The 23243-nt window shown below is 38.3% G+C and overlaps 1 protein-coding gene and 1 pseudogene across 1 annotated transcript; one reads left to right on the top strand and one right to left on the bottom strand.

Moving 5' to 3' along the window:
- Positions 1 to 8287: 8287 nt before the first annotated feature.
- LOC127782113 (ATP synthase subunit beta, chloroplastic-like) lies at positions 8288 to 9185 on the bottom strand (annotated as a pseudogene).
- Positions 9182 to 10668, top strand: LOC127782112 (ribulose bisphosphate carboxylase large chain). The gene has a single exon (XM_052309188.1). It carries the CDS (start codon positions 10036 to 10038, stop codon positions 10666 to 10668), a length of 633 nt encoding a protein of 210 aa, XP_052165148.1. The 5' UTR covers positions 9182 to 10035.
- Positions 10669 to 23243: the final 12575 nt, after the last annotated feature.

The raw sequence follows: 23243 nt of genomic DNA, 5'->3' as shown, positions 1-23243 counted from the left end.
TCTCAGGAGCGGCAGATTCACCGCCTGGTCCGGCCGCTGTGAAGGGGAGGGTCGACGGTGCTCTTGCAGCCGTGGCGTTGAATCAAGGGCTCATTGTGGAGGTGTCGCTAGCCGACGAGCCCAACCTCCCGCTGGGTCAGAGCTCTAGTGAGTGCACTCCGCCCCCAACGGTGGTGGAGGGGGATGGTGAGGCCTCAAGCTCCAGCGGCGCCAACCCTCCTCTCTCAAATCCACGGAGCTCGCCGACTTTGGTGCCGATGTTCGCACGTGTCTCGGTGATGGCAACAACCGTGGATCGGTGAATGCACCAGTGACCTCTTCTCTCTCATCTTTCTTGTGTATTGCTAAATCTTGGATGAAATTGTGAATGTATTTCTTACAAATAATCGCTGCATATTTGCTTGTACTTCTCTGTTCACAATTTTTGTAAGAAACAGCGATGAGAACAGACTGATTGCTAAATCTTAGAATAGCTATGAAATTGTGAATGGATTTCTTGTACACCTGGGATGAAATTGTGTTGAATTGTTCTTCCCATATTTGCTTGATTTGTGGTTTGATGTGGAAATTGTGAATGCAATTGCATGTGGGTTTTTTATTTTTCGTTTGCCTAAAATAATCTTTGTTGGCGGTCAGAAGGAGTTGCATGCAAGGGTCTTTTTTCTTTTTTTAAAGGCAAAAATGATTTTCGCAGGCGGTTGACTTAACCTAGCTCTGTCGAGGAAAATCATTTTCACTGGTGGTCGGCTTAACCTAGCCGTCAATGAAAATAAATTTTCACTAGCGGTTGTCTGCCCGCCTATGAAGATTGTGTATTTTTTCTGGCCTATGGTCGCTGACGGCTAGCCTAACTGCTTGTAAAAAACTTATTCTGACTGTCAGCAAAAACCCATTTTGTAGTAGTGATTTTTCCATTTCGTTTGCTAATTTCCATTGCACACTCTCTCTTTCTGGCTCAGCTCTTTTTCTCTCTCTTTCACGTTATCTGCTCTAAACTTACTATAAACTATCCAAATATATTATGTTGGTAAAGTGGTAACCAGAACCCCTCTATCAGATGCTCGGGGGCCTACCAACACGTCATCTGATCGATCAGTATGCAACGAAGGTGAGCCTGGGCCACTTCATATGGCAGCGGGCTAGAACCCGAGCTCATGGCAATAACGCTGCCTACTTCCGGGCTTGGCGCGCATATACTTCCGAGCTTGGGGCACAGTCGCCTTCCGCCTCTGCGGTTAGGGCACAGCTGCTGCCCATCCCACTCTGGATCTTAGGTCCTCATGGACTGTTCAACATCCCTTCCATCTGCTCCTACCACCATGTGCAATGCTCAATTACCCTCCTATCCTATCCCTAATTATATAGGTCTGACCCGTTACAATGTACGGACAATGTAGAAAATTTTCACCCCCCATAACCTACTGCTGACGGAAAATCCGCGCTCGGCCGATGGTGTCGGGTCTGTGTTGGCGCGAACTAAATCGACGAACACAACGGCCTGGGAGATCTGCTTAGCTCTAGTGTAGGTCCAAAAATTGATGAGATGTGGACGTGGCAGTCTGTTTGATCTTGCAACTAACAAGATATATAAATTGAAGATCACCAGTGAGCCGATGCCGATAGGGTTTTGAGCAATCAGCTATATGTCCAATGTAGATGATGATATAAAGACAATCGGCTAATGGTAATGTAATAAAGTAATATTATAATCTAGTAGAAACCAATCGGCTAACAATGATATGATAGAATAAACACTGATCTGAAGGTCAAAGCATACATCGGCTGGAGGTCCGATGCCATAAAATCCACAAGATTAGATAAACAATGAAACCTTTGTTGTGATTGGCTAAAACCACCTTATATACAATTCTTGTAAGCCGATGCAATGTCCAGATAACTCATCAGCTAAAACCCCGATGGAACCCTTGTTGGCAATCAAAGGCAGGTTAGTTTTTATGGTTCTAAGCACGACTAAGGTCGATGCAACTCAAAGTATGCAAAGAAACATAAAGCCTAAACAATCAAGCCTTTGACAAATTTTAAGAGTGGTGGATACCTTAGTTAATCTAATCTAGCAAGATAATTTAGCCTATACCGGCATAAACCCTAAAACGAATCTCAGGTGATCTGATCAAATTAAGATGCTAAGCTAGATTAACTAGAATATATGATAACTAGCGGCTGTAGAAGATAGATTAGAACATCTAAAGCGATGCTCTGATCCACCAGCGCAAACCGCTGAGACAATTCATACCTCTTGTCAGAAGATCGAAATCGATACCCTAACTCGAAGCAAGAACTCATCGAAAAATAGAAAGGTAAAAGGTGGCGATGCGCCGAAATTGTATTAATCGTGAAATAGTTTACAATGACCCTTGGTGTACATATTTATACCCATGGGTAGATATTAGTCCTTCTTGGACAAGAAAGAAATTTTCCTAAAGATAAAAGGAAAACATAAAGTCTTTATCAGACACTAAACACATTTTCCTAAAGATAAAAGGAAACTAATATATTCTTCCTAATTAATAGATAAACTGCCATGCCGCATCCTCCTTTAAACTCGGTCGCTTTTGGATAAACTTCATTTAATATATTAATTTCTTTAATCGATTCTACTTAGAATCCGACTATTGAAGACTTGATAATTCCCATCGGCCGATTCCAGGACTCTGAAGCCGATACTGACTCTAGGCCGATGATGACTTCGGGGCTTACCAAATTTTGATGTTAGCACCTACCCTCACGTTCACAAGATCTGGTGAGCATGATACATTCATTTGTACCCCTAAACTCTTTTTCTAACTGATATTTTATTAGTACTTCCTCCGTTTCATGTTATAATTCTCTTTGACTTTTGTAAGGTCAAACTTCTTGAAAATTTGACCAATATTATAGAAAAATATAGTAATAATTATAGCACTAACTTAGTTTTATTAAATCTAATATTGAATATATTTTTGATAGTTCCTTTGTTTTATGTTAAAAATATTGCTATATTTTTCTTAGAAAAAAATCAAAATGACTTATAATATGAAATGGAGATAGTAATTAGTATTACTATATACGAAGGTATGCAAAGGTATCTCTGCTTCAATATGTTTGTGCACCACGAGTTCATCCTTGATCCCTGTTCCTGTTGATCCAAGAGGACATGCATGGATGACCTTCCATTGGTAGAGGAAGCTAGCTGCAAACTACTTTTGTGCATCCAATCCAATTAATTTTATCCTTGATGAAGAAGAATGCAATGAGCTAGTTGAGTTCTCTTCCCAACTGTAAGCTCCATGCAGAGCACATCGGCTTGGAAGAAGAAAATGAAATACAAACAACTGTACTCTTTCTTCTGGTCATAATAGATCGACTTGCACCTCTCCTTTTGTGTTTCTATTGAACCTTATATATATGTATGTAAGGAACTTAGTATCTTGTTGATCTCTTCCCTGGTTCTTCATATTCTGGAGACATGAGGCTAATTGAAGGTAGTCCAACATCGATCCGAGTAGATGGGCTTGTTCATGAGTATGAATTAGTGGCAAGGTGAACATCATGGTGATATCACATTCTCAATACGTGCAGAGGCCTGGAGTAGTGTTCACCGTGTCAAGAAGTTATTTTTGGATAATACTATTGGAAGTGTGTTGTTCTAAAGAAACCTGGAGCACCGTTCACAATCTTTAATTTGTTACAAAACCGTAAAAGCAAACCTGATTAATTAATACATTTATGAGTTATTACAAAAAAATATTACGACCTACTGTACTAAAAACAGTTTACCATGCATCGATCTGGCCTGAAAACACTAAGTTCAGCTTCACAAAAGGAATTTCCAAAATAATCAGTTCAGCTCATGCCCAATACTGCAAAATCAAGAGCTGGACAGAATTGTGAGTTAATGAGCTAGGTTGCTTTGTAGTTTCTTTGCTACTGAGCAAGCATAAGCTTCCTCTAATTTGGTACAGAATTGGTCCAGCTAACTGATGAGTAATTTGCTCGACATATCACTAATGAAACTGATCACTATTGACTGCCATCTACTAAACTGATCACCATCTAGGTGAACTTGCTGGATGCTTTTATAGTGAGCACAAGACACCACTACTGCAGCCTGATCGAGCAAGTGTCCTTGTACACAAATGTTATCATATTCGTAGCCTGAACCCCAAAACCCTAAAAGTAGAATAACCAAATCCTGCCATCAAGCAGGAGCAGCAAGAATCACTCATCAAGACAAACACCAACCCCAAGTGTTTAATCAAACATAACTGTGCATAATGTATCTGGGTTTATATAAATTAATTAATAATTAAGTTATGTCGGTGTTGTGTCCTAAGTGATCTCAATTAACCATGTTACTTATGCTTTTCCCCTGACACTGTTTTCATGCTATAGCATTTGTTAATCTGTGTAGGTCAAACGTTGCCTCCGCTATGTGCACCGCCCTGCTCACGCGCAATGCAAATAATTGAATATTTCTGTCACAGTTTGATTCTTTGATTTTTTCCAGGACGGTTAATATTTCTCGTCAAATTATATTCTTAAATTTTCCCCTGCAAATATTAGGGCCTTGTTTGGTTTGTAGTCTAATGCGAAATATATATATATAATTGCGCAATGCCGAAAAACTAGTCATCCATTTAGTTTGGGAAAGAAAAAAGTTGGCATCACCAAATTATTTGGCCTAGTTGAATTGAACCCACAACTTCGGTAGCCAACCTTTTCCAGAATTTTGGGTAATGGCCAATTCTTGTCATTGTCAAAAACAAAATTAGTAATGTTGTAAATGGTAAAGAACCAAACATGCATGCACTACTTTCTCGTCCCTTTTTTTTTCTGTTTAAACCATTTTTCCACTTAAATTCCGCCTCTTTTCATACACCCACACACGACATTATTTAGTGGAATTTATCATATATATCCTTCTTTTGAAGTGGTCGTATACACATGCACTAATAAATGGAACAAAATCGCGACGTTTACATTTTAATTAAGTCTTTATAGTACAACACTGTGATAATCTTCTGACGGAATACAGATCATTCTGTAGTTAGACTTTTGCCATCCACCGACGCCTACAGCATCTAGACATGCATGCAGCAGAACGATTTATGAAAACTAATTTGGAATTTTCATGTCGTCACTGCCATTCCATACTTACACATAATATTAGGCGGTCATCATCATCACATGAACACTCGCCCTATATTATCAAATTTACTAATCACCACCGTCCCAGACCCAGATCCTGCCTGCATGCCAGCATTGCATGCAATGCAAGTCAACCCTTAGCTCTAGCAGAGACACAGGAGAGACGCATATATCTGAACAAATTATAGGCATTGCAAACGAGATTAGTTAATTATTAATGCAGCTTTTGACCGCCACTGGATTCTAAACGAAGCTACTAATGCTTGCCTGATTAGTTTTTCTGCTGATCGATCAGGGAGAGCGTGAGGCTCATGTGACGGATCTTGATTCTTGAGGACACGCACGAGCCGATCGATCAGAAAATGGCACTGCAAATTAAACGAACCCTAATTAACCCTAACGTTCGGCTCATGCATGTGTACATGCATGAGCATCAGCAACGGATCTAGAGGCAGGGGTGCGACGCGTAAATTGATTATTATACCTATAATTTAAGTAGAAGCAGTGGTAATTTTCAAGGCATCAATTTGCAAGAGCATGCATAAAAATAGATTTCATAGCTCTGATCAGTACTAGTAAGTCTCGGTAGTTTTGGTTGCGTACATCCGCTCTGTGGATGTGGAGGTCGGTTTTAATCCGTTACTTAAAAAAAGATTGTCTCGGTAGCTATCAGTATAAGGAACTGTAATGTTTTAATATTAGGTGGCAATAAAGCTCGTATGAGCATCAACAGCAGATCTAGAGCATGTTGGCTCATGTATGGCATGCTCTGAATGATCTCCTTACTCATGTATCTCTAAATAATGCTGATCACTAGGGTTACAAATGGTCACATCCTGGTTTTCAATCAAGATTGGTCTACTCGCTTTTCTTTGATCATCTTACAGTGGAGTTACCCCTCACCTCATTTGGAACAGCAAATGCACTTTAAAATTAAAGGTTTTCCTTTTGCTTTTGATGGTAGGCTGAACACAAAAGATTTGCTGCAAAGAAAAAAAAATAATCAAAGTATCCCTTCCGGACCAAACTGCATCCTGTGTGGTCTCTCAGTTTTGGAGGACTTCATGCACCTCTTCTTCTGTCGTCCTTTTGCCACTAGATGCTGGAATTTTGTGGGAATACAATGGCAATCAAACTTGGGATTCATGCCTATGGTTATTGAAGCAAAAAGGAATTTCCCCCATGTCTTTTTCATTGAGGTCATTGCCGTAGCTCTTTGGAACATCTGGCGAAGAAGAAATGACTTCATCTTTAATAACGTCCAGCCTTCCTTCAACTCTTGGAAATCTCGTTTTAGAGATGATTTTACCCTACTTTTGCATAGGGTTAAAGCTCACGATAAACCTTTTTGGAAATCATGGCTAGACAGCTTATAATTTGTGATATGTAATCCCCCCCCCCCCCTCCCTCTTCTTTGTACAGTTTGTTTGTCAATATTTGTTTGGCAATTCATTTCAGTAGGAGTCTCTCCTGCTGGTTTTCGTCAAAAAAACAGCAGATCTAGAAACATGTTTTAAAATATATTTTATAGCTCTTCACTAGTAAGTCCGTTCGATGGCGCGAGTCACTACAAGAAATTAAGATTTTGGATCGAGTTGCTTATAAATTAAGTAGAAATACCCTATTATTTTCAGTGTCCATTGATAGCGAGCTAGGATTCATGCACTTGGTTTGACAGCTCTTCTTCAGTGTCAAGTCTAACTAGCCACCATTGTAAATTGAACCTCAATGTTTATATTAGGCATGCTGTAAGGTCAAGTATGAGCGTTAGCAATGGATCTAGATGCAATGTGGTGGCATGTGGAATCACCTATGATGGGTTAGTTTGATCAGTGACTTGGTTAAGAAATTAAAATTTTGGACCAACTTACAAATTAAGTAGAAATATATACTCTTAATTTTGAAGGTGTCCACTGGCGACAAGCTTGCACCGAGTTTGATATCTCTTATCACCATCATAAGTTGCCACAATTCAAAGAAAGGACGGATATTTTGAGTTACATTTGGCTGGTATCAAAGTATAGATATATTTGTTAACAAAAAACAATATATGCATCCTTGTTATCAAATTAAGTTGTGTCACAGAATTATTGCATGATAAATCACTTCTATGAAACCGTACTGGCATGTAGACCTTGGCTGATATGAACATCTAGGTATGGGGCCTGTCAATGGCTACCAAGGACTGGGGTTTTGTCTTTGTTTTTCTAAAATGTGACTTCCAAGAATTTATATCTATATACAGGTGGGGGATCTTTGCACCTTTCTAGGAGAAATTACTAATTGCTGATTACCAAGATGTAGGTCAATGGAAAGTACAACTCCAGCTAGTATGTGAGCAGGATATTCTATCCCCAGTGGTTTGGATGCTTTGGTCTGACTTTGGTACAATGGTGCATGCTTTGCTGATTGTTTTGAGGGGAAATAGCAGAGTGTAATTTCTTTAATTTTAATTACCCAAATGAAGTCATGAGTCATCGTCATACTCTATATAAAAGCAACATGATATACAGTTCTTTCAAGGTATTCAGCCATGTTCTTTATTTTGTGAGAAAAGTACAAAGCGATTAATTTCTTAGTTTGAGAGAGACAATAATTAGGTCAATTGACAGTACATCAAGTGTGCTGAGCTCCTTGGGTCAGATTTTCCTCGTCCAAAGTCCAAAATCTACAGTAGTCTCAAGGACAATGCCCAAATGCAAAATTTGAACAAAAAGGAACCTAAACGTTAGGCTGTGGTGTCCATTTTGAAGAAAAAGGAGCCTCAGGCTGTTAGTGATACCTAAGCGAACGGATAAGGGAAAGCCCGCTATATTATATATAGTAATCACCTGCCAAAAGGAAAGCCTGACCGATAATAATAATAGGTCTATGCGCCGAACAAGCAACGGTATATTAGTAAGTACTTCTAGCTATTCCTACTTGTTTTTTTCCTACTTGACTAGTGCTGACTTACTTCTTTGCCTATGAAAATTCTTATTATTCTCCAAACTGTGGTATCTGAAATGACCCACTTTCCTGAGCAAAAGAAAGCTTACTCAAGACACTATTCTAAGGCCAGTTGCCTATACAGGATCTAAAGTTTCTAGTACAGTCAGCTTTGGTTATCGCTACACCCTCTCTAGATAAACGATTTGATTCAAGCCACTCTACTACTGGTACAGTAGCGTTGTAAAGTTTGCTTAACTCTTTGCGCAGTTTCATAATGTTCGTTGCCAACGATTCGAGGTTGTAACATAGTTGAGGTTGAATCTAAAGGATCTAGGATAAATACCCTTGGAAGCTAATCCTCTGGAAAGTACGGTAGTAGCATCCAAATGTGCAAATGTTGTGGCAGGAGGAGGGTCGGTCAAATCGTCCGCAGGTACATAAACCGCTTGGATCGAAGTTATAGATCCCTTTTTAGTAGAAGTAATTCTTTCTTGCAAAGAACCCATTTCTGTACTAAGAGTAGGTTGATAACCCACTGCAGAGGACATTCTCCCTAATAAGGCAAATACCCCCGATCCTACTTGAACAAAACGAAAGATATTATCGATGAATAGAAGCTTATTAACATCTCGGAAATATTCTGCCATAGTTAGGGCAGTCAAACCAACTCTCATACGAGCTCCTGGCGGTTCATTCATTTGGCCATAGACTAGAGCTACCTTTGATTCCTCAAGGATTTTTTTCATTAATTACTCCTTTATTTCCATATAAAGATCATTTCCTTCACGAGTCCATTCCCCTACTCCGCCAAATATGGATACGCCTCTATGAGCTTTAGCAATATTGTTGATTAATTCCATGATGAGTACTGTTTTACCTACTCCAGTTCCCCCAAATAGTCCGATTTTTCCTCCACGCCGATAAGGAGCTAAAAGATCGACCACCTTAATACCAGTTTCAAAGATGGATAATTTCGTATCTAACTCGATTATTTCCTAATAATTGTTGTACCTCACAAGTCACATTAATTTGCTTACCGTCAGTGTCTCGACTACCAAAGCGTTATAAATATAAGGTAACTTGCCCGGGGGAAAAGTGGCATCCAGCACGGGTCCAATAATTTGATCGATACGCCCTGTACTTTTTTCTTCAATTGTAGAAACCCCGGGATGAGAAGTAGTAGGATTGGTTCTCATAATTAAAAAAAAAGGAATTTATCGAAATTTTTCTTTTATTCTTGTTGAATAATGCCAAATCAACACCAAAAAAATATCCAAAAATCCAACAAAAGTCAAAAGGAAATGAATTAGTTAATTCAATAAGAGAGAAAAGGGGACCAGCACTTGATTTCGTTGCCCAAACGAATCCCATTCAATCGTTTACTCATTCCATGAGTCCGTCGGAAAGTTCAATCAATCTTTTTTTCATATACATTTCGCCTTTTGTGAAGGATCTGTGCCTACTCCACTTTCTTATCTAGGACTTCGATATACAAAATATATACTACTGTGAAGCATAGATTGCTATCAACAGATAATTTTTATAGTATTTAGGTATTTCCACTCAAAATAAGAAAGGGGTCTATTAAGAACTTGTAAAATAAGGATTAGGGATTGATTTGGGTTGCGCTATATCTATCAAAGAGTATACAATAAAGATGGGTTTGGTGAATCAAATCCATGGTTTAATAACGAAGCATGTTAACTTACCATAACAACAACTCAATTCCTATAGTAGGATTCCTATAGGATAGAACATACACAGGGTGTACGCATTATATATGAATGAAACATATTCATTAACTTAAGCATGCCCCCCATTTTCTTTAATGAGTTGATATTAATTGAATATCCTTTTTTTTTAAGATTTTTGCAAAGGTTTCATTTACGCCTAATCCATATCGAGTAGAACCTGTCGTTGTGAGAATTCTTAATTCATGAGTTGTAGGGGGGACGTATGTCACCACAAACAGAAACTAAAGCAAGTGTTGGATTTCAAGCTGGTGTTAAGGATTATAAATTGACTTACTACACCCCGGAGTACGAAACCAAGGATACTGATATCTTGGCAGCATTCCGAGTAACTCCTCAGCCGGGGGTTCCGCCCGAAGAAGCAGGGGCTGCAGTAGCTGCCGAATCTTCTACTGGTACATGGACAACTGTTTGGACTGATGGACTTATTAGTCTTGATCGTTACAAAGGACGATGCTATCACATCGAGCCCGTTGTTGGGGAGGAAAATCAATATATCGCTTATGTAGCTTATCCATTAGACCTATTTGAAGAGGGTTCTGTTACTAACATGTTTACTTCCATTGTGGGTAACGTATTTGGTTTCAAAGCCCTACGCGCTCTACGTCTGGAGGATCTGCGAATTCCCCCTACTTATTCAAAAACTTTCCAAGGCCCGCCTCATGGTATCCAAGTTGAAAGGGATAAGTTGAACAAGTATGGTCGTCCTTTATTGGGATGTACTATTAAACAAAAATGGGGATTATCCGCGATAAATTATGGTAGAGCATGTTATGAGTGTCTACGTGGTGGACTTGATTTTACCAAAGATCCAGTTTGTTTCACCCCTGGTGTTTGAAAGAGCAAGTTTTCCCTAAGAATTTGTCCGGAAATGCCAATTAGCGCAAACGCTCTACTTATCGATCTAGCGCGCATTTCTAGCCCACTTCGCTGCGTTCTATTCCGGCCCACCAGCGAGGAAGCGAGTCCAATTTTTTTTTCGCGCAACAAAACGATGGGAGGTACACGCGCACACGGATTCGGAGGAAAAATCGTGATAAGTTTTTTTTTAACTTCCGATAATCACGGTATTAATTAACATTCTCTTTTTCAGATTTTTTTCCCATTTTTACTAAAAGTTTAAAATCTTCGTGAAATTTGGAACTTTCATCTCGAATTTTGAAAACTTTCAACCCGAACTTTGGAAACTTTCAAGTCAAAATTATAAAACTTTCAACTCAAATTTGAAAACTTTCAACTCAATTTTTGAGTCAAAAGTTTTTAGAATTTTAATTAAAATCTTTGAAGTCCAAGTTTGAAAGTTTTTATAATTTAAGTTGAATGATTTTAATTTTGAGATGAGAGTTTTTAAATTTGAGTTAAAAGATTCCAATCTTTAGTTAAAAGTTTTCAAATCCGAATTAAAAGCTTTTAAATACGAGTTGAAAATTTTTAAATTTTGATTTGAAAATTTTCAAATCTAAGTTGAAAGTTTCAAAAAATCCAAATCTTGACTTAAAAGTTTTCAAGTCTAAGTTAAAAATTTTAAATCTTCGCTTTAAAAGTTTGTTACAGTCAACTCTCCGTTCCTATCATAATTTACCGCATCCTAAAATAAAGGAAAAAACCGTGTTTTTTCCAAAAAAAAAAAGAAAGGAAAACGGGAAAAAAAACGAAACGTGCGTGTGTGGGAGAAAAAACTGGAAACATGCAAGTAGACCCCGCTATCACCGATTCCTATCCAATCCGTGGGCGACTTATTCTCCCCCGAATTTATCAGGATTCACCTCAAAGCCAAATTTTTCAAATTAATCTGTTTCAAACTTTCGTTTTTTTTCTGATAGAGGACTTGTTTCAAATGCTTAGCAGAAGCACATAATAGCTGTATATATAAGTTCAACCAGCCCAGAGAATTGTTGGAATTGACAGAGACGCAAAATGGGCCGAATTCGCTAGAGGAGCAGATCCACTAAACAGAGGCAGATAAAAAGCCCATGAAAATACTCCAATTATGGGCTTTCAGTTTCTACACCAATAATTCCATGGAGTCTATTTTGCATTCCTCATGGCTTGCCCTTGGTCAAATCACATCCCTCAACCACAAAACCGGGTATAACACATCCTCCATCACCGAAAATAGGCGCAAATCAACTCCTCAGGTGCTTTTGTAAGTGGTTTTGCCCTACATGGTGTTTAGGTGGCATTTTAGATAGAAAAAAAAAATAACAGTAGGCCGCACATGTCAGTCTCAATTTCTCCACCTCTACCCTTTTCTCTCTCTACCCCTCTCTCTGGTCTCCCTTTCTTCTCCGGGGGCTAGGACTGACGGCTGGCGAAGCCCGCGAAAAGGAGGAGAGGGAGAGGTCGGGGGCGGCGGATCTGCCTTCCCATGCCCCCACACCTCGGTCTCCGCCTCCTATCCGCGACAGTGGAGCTTGGCCTCCGCCTCCTATCTCACCAAAAATACCCAAAATTTAAAAGCAAACAGTCAACAAAACAGTTTGAAGGCCAACATGATTGATTCACGATGCACAGATTATCTCGACAAGCCTGGCGAAGTTCTTCCTGCAGTTTCCATTTGGCTCGATGAACGGCGTTTCCACCTTCGCCTGCAACTCCTGCGCCCGCGCCCTCATCCGGCACCCATCCTTCCCGCCAACAGGCGACACCACTGCTGTAGCCACGCCGTCGCACGTCAACACCCTGTCGAACGCCATCCCGAACCCCCAAACGTGGGACACCAACAGCGCGTTCATCTTCTGGTTGCCGAAGAATGAGCGGCACACCATGGGTACGCCGCTTGACACGCCCTCCATCACCGACGCCCACCAGATGTGCGTCATGAGCGCGCCCACCGATGCGTGGCGCAAAACACCTACCTACAGTGCCCACGGGACAATGAGCCCCACGGCGTGCTGGTTGGTCCTCCCTCAGGACCAGAGGAACGACGCGGCGCTGGCCTCGAGCCCCGTGGCTAGCTCGCACAGCTCGTGGAGACGTATTCCCTTCACACATTAGTCAATTGATATTTTGCTAACTCACAGAGGAGACATGGCTGGCGCGGGACTGCCTCGAGGAGAAGCATGCTAGAGCCTAATCCATAGCAAAACCGGATAGGAGGCGGAGGTAGAGCTCCACCACCATGGATAAGAGGCAGAGGCCAAGGTGTGGGAGTGTAAGAAGGCGGATCCACCGCCCCTGACCTCTTCCTCTCCTCTTCGCCAGCCGTCAGTCCTGGACCCCGGAGAAGAAAGGGAGACTAGAGAGAGGGTAGAGGTGGAGAAAGTGAGACTGACATGTGGGGCCACTGTCATGTTTTTATATTTTTTTTTCTATGTAGAATGCCACCTAAGCACCACATAGGACAAAACCGCTTAAAAAACTACCTGAGGTGTCGATTTGCACCGGGTTTCGGAGATGGGTGAGGCGTTATACCCGGTTTTGCGGTTGAGGGATGTGATTCGACCAAGGGCAAGAACATGAGGGAGGCAAAATAGACTTGTTTCTAAGAAATCCAAGTGAACGTACGGCCCAGTAAGTAAAAATTATGCGGCCCAATTGATATATCATACGTAGCATTGTTTAAGAATTAATAATGGTCCATTAGGCCCATGATAACAAGACAGTTTGTTTGGATGGGCTGAGCTCTGAAAAGTGTAAATAGTTTCTCTTTGATGCAGTTAAGTCATTCCTTTGGATTTCCTAATGGCAGGATATCGTCTTGTTTTAAATTAACTGAGATGGGATGACTCTCCGTTCTTCTCTGTTCTTTTTTGCTGGGAGTCGAATATATTTTCATACAGAGGCAATTACAACAGTTGTGCCTGCGTAATATGTTCGAGCAACATGTTTATCATTTGATACTATTATTCTATTTTTAAAATGATTAATCTCCAACTTATATTTTGGGGCAACCATTTTGGTCATGCCATTGTAAGTCCGTAAAGGAATTACTGCGGCATTGTAAAAGGGGTTAATTTGGTAAAATTTGACGACCTTTCAGATCAAATTAATCCCGGGCACTTGTCGGGGTTCCAACATTGACAAAAATCCAGGAAGCAAACCTGTCAGTCAAAACCAGCAATGATTAGCATAACCAAGTCCTTTCTTCTGTTTCTCTTTCTAACCAGAAGCAGGGGCAGCAGCCAAACAGTTCATAGTTTCATACTCCTGCAACACAACAAGAGATTCTTGTCCAGTTTACAAGCAGACAAAATCTTTTTCAGCGTTGTACACACACAGAAAGAGATAGAGAGAGGATGGAGTCAGGTCAGGTCATGGACCATTTCCCAGTCATTAACTGAACAATTAATCAGGGGCCCTTGTCATATATGTGAGACTGGGATTACTAATTATTATTGTGGGGATGCCTCTCTCTGGGACCTTTTTGATGGGTCGCTTTGTGCATTCAATCCCCCCCTCCCAGCTGCCCCAAATTGAAAGCATGCGATGGAGCTTAATTGAGGAGAAGATCACCATGCTGCATTGCTGATGATGATGCCCCTCCATCTGACGATGGTTTGCTCCTACCACTGTTTTCAAATACTCCTATATGACATTGTTGATTTTTTATATGACTTTTGACCAATTGTGTTGTTTACAAAGAATTACTATCTCCGTCTTAAAAGGGAGTTATGGTAATGCACCGATATTTTCAGAACCCCTTATTTTGTAGGATAGATGTAGTATGCGAATACTATTTGTTACGTCGTCACTTGTTTTGTTATCAAAGATAGCATAACTTGTATTTTTCTTATGTACACTATATTCTTTGAATGAAAACAAATCGTCAAACATCATATCTAAAAGTCAACAGCATTCGTATTTAAAAGTAAAGGGAGTATTGTCTTATATAATCTTTGAAATAGAACTTTGATCGCTAATTTTGTTATAAAACATTTGAAAACTGTAATATTGTATAATATCTTTCAAGGTAAATATGCATGTAAGGATATCATATATCTATATACATATTTAATATTTAAACAGATAGTAATTAATGTTTAAAGTACTTATTTGAGATATCAAAAAGACATCTTTTCATGGTGAGAGTACTGAGTAATCCTTGAGAGTGAGCGATATATAGACACGGACAGAAAGACAGATTAGGATGTACTGATGACATTGCAGCAGCACCAGAAACATTTAATTAAGCCAATGTCTTAATTTCTTTCGACTGTTAGATGGTATGTTACTGTATTAGTGATGATTAGTGATCAGCGTGTGGTGCAGGGCACAAATCTTGTGGTGGCCCACCGGGCTGTGGGTGTGGGGCCTAACCTAGCTCCGTGCATGTGTGAAAAATATCGATCGGCAGCTATTTTTCAGTTTCAGTTTCGGCAGCTAACTGGCTTTGTGCTTGTGGACAGAATGTAATAACCGGCCAGTGAAATGCCCCGTTCGAACGGGAATTTGATGACCATTTGAAAGAGACTTTTAGTTCAGATTTTTATCGTGTTGGATTTCACCGACATGATTCTCTATACTTAATACTATCTCCGTTTCAGGTTATAAGACGTTTTGACTTTGATCAAAGTCAAACTGCTTTAAGTTTAACTAAGTTTGTAGAAAAAAATAATAATATTTTCAACCGAAGACAAATTTATTATGAAAATATATTCAATTATTGATTTAATGAGACTAATTTGATATTATAAATATTCTTATGCTTGCCTATAAACTTAGTCAAACTTGAAGTAGTTTGACTTTGATCAAAGTCAAAACGTCTGATAACCTGAAACGGAGGGAGTAGATAACATATGTACAACCTCCTTTTTTTAATGTATTTTTTGCGGGCTCCTTTTTTAATTTTATAACACCGTTGACTTTTTTTTATTAACGTTTAAACATTTATATTATTTAGAATTTTTGTGCAAATATAAAAATACTTAAAGCATGCTTAAAGAACATTTAATGATAAATCAAGTCACAATAAAATAATTAATAATTACATAATTTTTTTAATAAGACGAATGGTCAAACGTATTTCGAAAAATCAACGGCACCGTACATTAAAAAAAACGGAGGAAGTAGTCCATATATTTTGTTGAGAGTCAGTCTTTTGTCAAGAGACATAAATGTTCATACGACCGAAAGTGACGAGGTATCTTGACTTACGAAGAAGCTTCAACAACAGAAATGTAATACAAAACCTCATGTAGATCCATAGTTCTACTAGAGTGTGCAACATAACAATAAAATATTTCTTCTTTTGAAAAACACTTAACCAATAAGCAGACAATAAGAGGGAGATTTTAGTGCAGTCCACCCTATGAGAACCTACAAATGATAAACCTAGTCTAGGAAACATATGAACTCCCAAAAGAAGAACAACTTTTGCAGTCTATAACCATACAAAAGAAAAAAAAAACTTTTGCAGTCTATATAACCTAGCTAGAATATATTTATAGTACAAATTAAAAAATGGAAAAAAACAAAAAAAAAGACTTTCTCCCATGTAAGCTAGGACATGTACGAGCGACTTAATTAACGTCATTCATGTGAACATAGCGAAAACACACAAAAAGACCAATAGAAAGATCCAGTACGCTCTAATTATTGGCTCTACATAAGTTTCTTTCAAGTTGAAAGGGAAAAAAAAATCAGCACTCCAATGGAAACACTCTTTTGCATTAATTTGTTGGCACTATTTTTGTGTGGAAAAAATGTCTGCTGGATGGAAAGGAAATTCTGTTGGCCCTAGGTGCAAGCTAGAGAGATATATGATATAACACACTAAGAACTCTCTGTTGGATGGCTCTCTCTATTTGGTAGCCACAACTGGATGTACAAATTTTCATGAAGGAATTTATATAGTGGAGGACCACAAGAGAAATGATCATCTCTGGTTGAGGGCTATCAAGCTGAATGTATGCACTTATGCCCCCCATGGCTGATGGCTTGCTTCTTCCTCAAATGTCACAAGTTACAAGCACTTCACTTAATTTTGTTCCCACCACTTTTCCTGTACCTTTTTTTGTGTGTGTGTGCATGAACCCACCATTTTCCTTGATGATTGGAGATAAGAAAGTATGGAACATTGAGGTTATGGAAAGGGCCAATCCTTTCCTTTGGTCCTCATTTATTCCATCTGAAAATTTGTCCAAGCCCCCTTGGGCAAAGCAGGATAGCTGCAAAGCTCCCACTACTAATTCACATCTGAATATGTAAATGCATGGGCATGCAAACAAGTTTGCTGGCTGGCTGGCTTCAGGGCAACCCTCATCCATTCTTTAGATTATTCCAGCCCCTCAATTGGTTTTGGATCAACATGATTGTATAGCCACTAACTAGCCTTTTTGCTCATCTTTTCTGTGTATGATTGTACCTTAGCTTTTATTGTTCAATGTGGACATTTGAATCAACATCCACCAAGAAAATGACAAAGAAACATGTGTCTGGTCAAATTTCGTGTAGTGTCATCCTCGCATTTGTTTGGTTATTTCGTTCAGGTCCATTTTCGTGTCTTCGAAAATTATATGACACTTATGTCAACAATTAGTTAAGTAAACAAAAACTATGAATGTGGAGTGATGTGAAATAATTTATTAAATTAGGAAAACTATATTTTTTTAAAAAAATAATTGATGTGCAAGTAGAGATAGTTCATCAAACAATGCATCTAATGCTCCTTATGATGACAAATACTCCATCTATTTTCTAATATTTGACAATTTTACAAGCAATTGCTTTAATTTCACCATTATTGTCTTTTAAATTGTTTGGTTACCATGAACTGGATTCATTTGTTAATTTACCATGTAATTAATAAGCTTCAGTAATTTGGCATATTTTTGTATTTACAAGTTTATTTAAAAATAGGAGTGGTCAAATTAAAACAATGCCAAGTGAAAACTGTCAGGTATTATGAAACAAAGGAAGTATATGATGTTTTGGAATAGTATATTGCCAAACCTCAAAATCTTAAACCAGTTGTATATATATAATAAAATATTATGATTTGAGATGTGAAAATGACACTAGGTGGATTTATCATGATAAATACTTTAAGGTGGTTACTTTTTTTAATAATTCTTATAAATATATAATTAGAAAAAAAAAGGATCAAATATGGCAGGAGAGATTGTGTCGATGTCATAAATGACAAGTAAAAATATATACAGAAAAAATGGCTTTCATTAAAAAGGAAAATTTTAAGCGGAATCATTTTCACTGAAAAATCTATTAAAATTGACATTATTTACCTGAACCTGACATTTTTACCTTCCAATCTTAGAATCAAAGCCTCACATCACTTGGCTCTATCTCAATTAATTTTCTTTTTATAAATGTCGTTATGCACTTTGATCAATAATACAATCAATATAACTCAATATAGGTCCTCAAAATCCTCAATTAGAAATATCACTTTTGTAGTTAACAATTTGGTTTTGGATTGATAATCTTTCTTGATAATCTTTATGTGGTTAAAGTCATGCAGTGGTAGTTAACTGAAAAGACAATGGGTGCAAGAAAGTAGAAGGGGTGGAAGACAAAAGGAAGCTGCATCAAGACAAGATTTACCCTCCAAATCAACACATGTCATTGTAAATATCAACATAAACTTGTGTGTGCCAGATAATGATGCTTTCCTCCTCACTTTAGGACAACTTGCCATTACTTGTGATCACTTCTTCAGGTTCCTTTTAGACATAAAGTAGCTGATAAGGCACTTAAGTGGAACAAAATAAAAGCAGGCATTATGCCTGGTAACTGAATCTACATTTCTAATCTGTTTTCTTTTCCTTCTCATATTGAGATGAGTACACAGTAGTGCTGAAGTGCCACTACAAGTTGATAGTACAACTTTTGGGGCCTTGGATGTGCATTTGTTTTCCACTGGTGAAAGAAGCTTTCTGAGGTATCCTAAAGGGACTTTATTATTAGGGAGCATGGCCATATTGTACTAGCTTTGCCAGCCAACCTTTTGGAAAGCACACTCCACTGCCCACTGGATGTTTCTTTCTACTCCACTGTTTATGGCCTTTTTGAGTGACACTTGAGACATTCCTGCCATGATTGATGCATCAAATTCCCAAGGAAAATTCTCCCAAAAAGCAGCTAGCTAGCACCCTCCCATCCACCCTCAAAAGTGTTTGGGTGGAGTCTTAAGTGCCAAAGGGGTGTTAATTGGGGATCCTGCCACCGGCCTCTGCTTCCATTTGCATACTTTTTTGCATATCAAAGATGGGATGACTTTTTGTTGTTGCTTCAAGCATGGCCTATAATAGAAAAGGAAGTATGCATGCACATACATAACCGGTAATAATTGATTGGAGAGTTTACCTAGGAGTTAGGGCCTGTTTAGATCAATTTGCTGTGGCAAAAAAAGGCAAAAGTTTTGGTGACAAAAGATTTGGTATTGAAGTTTTGCTAGTTAGTGTTTAGCTGCATGGTAAAGTTTTGCCATTTTACTAGTAAAAACAGAGAGAGCACGGCTCCCAACGCATTTTTTGGCAAAATTTGCTACTCTGGACTCCCAAATGGCAAATACCAAATTGCCAACTTTGCTACTAGTGTTTATATCCATTTTGGCAAAAAGTGCTCCAAAACAGCAAAACTTCTATTTTGGAGGACCTTAGCTTTTGTAAGGATCACATTTTCCTAAATTTGAAGCATATAAAAAAACACTGATATGTTCTACAAGATGGCAGGACAGAGAAGAATGCACTTTCAATAGCTACTATTAGGAAATATTTTTTTCTATTATTCTCCTGTTTTCTAGACAGATGGATGCAAGGTAACAATATTTTATTGGATAATTCTTTTTGTCATGAAAAATTTTGAGCTAATTTTGTCGGTACCATAGAAAAAAGTTTAGGAGTTGAAAATGCCATTGCATAAATAACATGATACCAAATATAATTGCTAGAAAATTTTCAATCCAAATGCTGCAAAATGGACATTTGTCCTGACTCTCCTTTCTTCCCCTTTCCCTTTTATTTCTCTGTTATTTGGTGTTCCCACATGTCATTGTATCCCTTTTCTTCCTCTTTTCTCTTCCAACTGTTCTCCATGGCTCATGTGTCATCACAAAGAGACAAGTGGCATTGTCGATTTGTCTCCTTCATTGGCAAGAAACAAAGCACATAACAGAGAAGGGCATGTAATTGCGTTCTCGTGATGGCAGTACCTAAGATCGGGGCATAGGAGAGGCAATCAGTCGGTAGGCTATTTACCAACCACCCAGCAAATTCATTTGTCAAATTTTGAATTCTGCGTGGTAATACACAGCATGTTGAAGCTGAACAGATTAAATTGTGGAAAAAATTGTAAAACATAGGAAAAATTATTGAAAATTGTGGATATCTCATAAATTTTTTTAGCATAACCTTTTGTATATTTTTGACATTTAAACAAAATAGGAGTCATACCCCAACCCAACTCTCTTGTTTTAATTGTTTTTCCACCTTTGGTGGAGCTCCAAAATATGAAGTAAACTTTGTCATTTTCACAAACTTGTTCACCGGATAGCAAGAGAAATTAGGTATAACAAGCACTCCCTCCGTTTCAGGTTATGAGACATTTTGACTTTAGTTAAAGTCAAACTGTTTCAAATTTGACTAAGTTTATAGACAAATATAGTAATATTTATAATACTAAAATTAGTTTCATCAAATCAATAATTAAATATATTTTCATAATAAATTTGTCTTGGGTTGAAAATGTTACTATATTTGTCAAAACGTCTTAACTTTTTTCATAATAACTTTTTTCTATAAACTTGGTCAAACTTAAAATAGTTTGACCTTGACCAAAGTCAAAACATCTTATAACCTGAAACGGAGGGAGTAGGATTTTTTAAAAGTTTTTTCCATCGTTTTCTTTTTCAAATTTGAATTCACACAACATTCATCAAACCCTACTGGTGGTTACTGTTGGGAAATAATCTCTCGGCTAAGCAAACCAAGAGAAAATCACACATTTATGTTTCCACCCATTAACCAGCATGATTAGCGAAATTAAAATGATGATTAAATTTCCTTAAACCCACATGCAATAATCGATAGTTAGCGCTACAAATGATTCCTTTTGGAGCAGCCCCCGATTCCCTCAGTGCAAAATAAAAAGGGGGGGGGGGACTGGCCCTTGAGAAAGGTGACGATCTCTCTCACGGTTCCAATCTCCCTGACATCTCAAACCCTAATCCCCGATTCTTAGTTGCGTTGGAAGGGAATCGTAGTGTTGTCCCAGGACAGTGCAGGTGGAGGCCCGAAGGAAGCCGCCACATCGTTTGCACGACTACCTCCCCTACGCCGACGAACACCGGAGCGGTTCGAGGGACTGCTACATCTACATCCACTCCGGCCATCGACAACCTCAGGGCAACTACGGTATCCATGGCTTCAAACAATTATCAGTGACCCTAACTATTCCGCATTAAGGTGATCATAAATGGCTAAGCACTCATGTCAATAGATCACACAATCTACAGTTACGCCTAACTTGCCCCCGCGGTAAACTCGATTCACAGTTACGGTGCAGTAACCGCCGTGGGGAAACACTGGAGACCATGACTGAAAAAAACAGAATGGTAGGATCATGGGGGATTCTATTGGTGGTAATTTTGTTGAAGTTTGAGCACAAAAGAGCTTCCATCATGGAGGATGAAAGATACATGAAGCTTAAGTAAATTGAAAATGGATGAACTATGGTGATTGGGTGGGTAATGCCTTGACTCATTCTACATGGGTCATCACAGCAGAGGTCCCCGGTGTAGGAATGGAAGTTTTTCATGGAACATGGAGTGGAACCAATGCACAGTTGCCTTATCCAGAAAGTTTAAGAGATACAATAGAAGTCCAAGGCTAGCTAGCATTGCCTTTGCTGCTCTTTTCACTCTCCTATTAATATGACAGAAATCGTGGATGTGGACGGAAAAGGCTACATGCCAATGCATGGTTTTCTCCATATTATTTTATTTTCGATAAAATTTGGTTCAATGTTCATCCTCTTTCGCATTTTTAAACATTGTTTTTTGATAGCACCCAACAGTTATTTTCTCAAATTCTTTTGACATAATAAATTATTTTTGGTGTTACTAATTATTTGGGCAGTGTATCTTTGTTTTTGCATGTGTTTTCTTCAAAAATATTCCCTGTTTCTATATTGATATATGAAAACAGATATCCAAAAACAAGAAATAGATTTACACATTTCTGAAGTCTCACATTGTTAATAGTTTTATTACTACGTAAAAGTTGATACCTGATGGTTGAATTGTTTCGATAGCTGGTGTCTACTCAAATATAAATGATGAAGTTCACTTGTAAAGTTCAAGAATAAATCAGTTGCCGACAAGACATAGTTGAACTAATGGCTACTAAAATGACAACACCATGCACTTTGTTTTTGTTTTTGATTTATTAATAAAGTACAATGGGAGAATGACATGGCGAGAGAATCACCAACAAGGGCACAAGGGGAAGTAGCACCTTTTAGAGGAAACAGTCATGGGGCCTTGAATTTGGACAGATGAGGCAACCATGATCCTTTTAGGGGTTCAGAAATGGGGATCATAAAAAAATAATGCAATTGGAGCCCCTTTGATTTATCAAAGTTCAGGAGAAGGGGAGATGTGATGAGTTCAGGGGCATACACTCCTGTGTAGTAATATTCAAAGCCAGCAGTACCAACAGAGTTATGTGTAAAGAACAATGCTTATGTGTGCTAGTGCATTAGTTTGGCGTTTGGTCCTGGCCTTTCTGGTCTTTTTACTATTGTTGTTCTTTGCTTGGATCTCATGCAAGGTGCTAAATTAATGGTAAGTTAATAAAGGTTCGCACTTGGTGTCTACACAGTAGATAGCAGAACAAAAACTACTTAAGATTTTAGGTTAATCTTGGATATATGTCACAGCAGATGCTTTTAACATGGGAACAATGACAAAAATAAAACGCTAAAGCACAGGGCAAAGCTAGTTTTAATTTATGAAAAATTAAAGAGAACACCAGTGAGTGTGTGCTTTTTTTTAAGTGTATCAATTCGACCCTCATACTAGTACATAATAAACCATTTGTCCAAAAAAAACAAACCTAATATTAGATATGACGACAGACTATTCAGATTCGTTATACTATAATATGATTTTTTGGGGACGGAGTAGGTACAATTATAAATATTGAATGCTCACATGTGTGTACACTCCTACTAATGTGATTATTATCAGTGTCAAATCTACTCCCTCCGTCCCATTTAAAGTGTAATTGTGTATTTCTGTGCCCAACATTTGACCGTCCATCTTATTTGAATTTTTTCATGATTACTATTTTTATTGTTAGTAGATGATAAAACATAAATAATACTTTATGCGTGACTTTGTTTTTTAATTTTCTCACAAAATTTTCAAATAAGACGTATGGTCAAACGTTGGTTACGAAAATCCGTAAACTGCATTTAAAATGGAATGGAGGGAATATGATTTAAATCTCAATA

Source organism: Oryza glaberrima, chromosome 8, assembly GCF_000147395.1.
Source record: "Oryza glaberrima chromosome 8, OglaRS2, whole genome shotgun sequence".
NCBI lineage: Eukaryota > Viridiplantae > Streptophyta > Magnoliopsida > Poales > Poaceae > Oryza > Oryza glaberrima.
This window is presented reverse-complemented; position numbering and strand designations above follow the sequence as displayed.

Coding starts and splice junctions, on each gene's coding strand:
- LOC127782112 (XM_052309188.1), top strand. CDS start 10,036: ATGTCACCACAAACAGAAACTAAAGCAAGTGTTGGATTTCAAGCTGGT.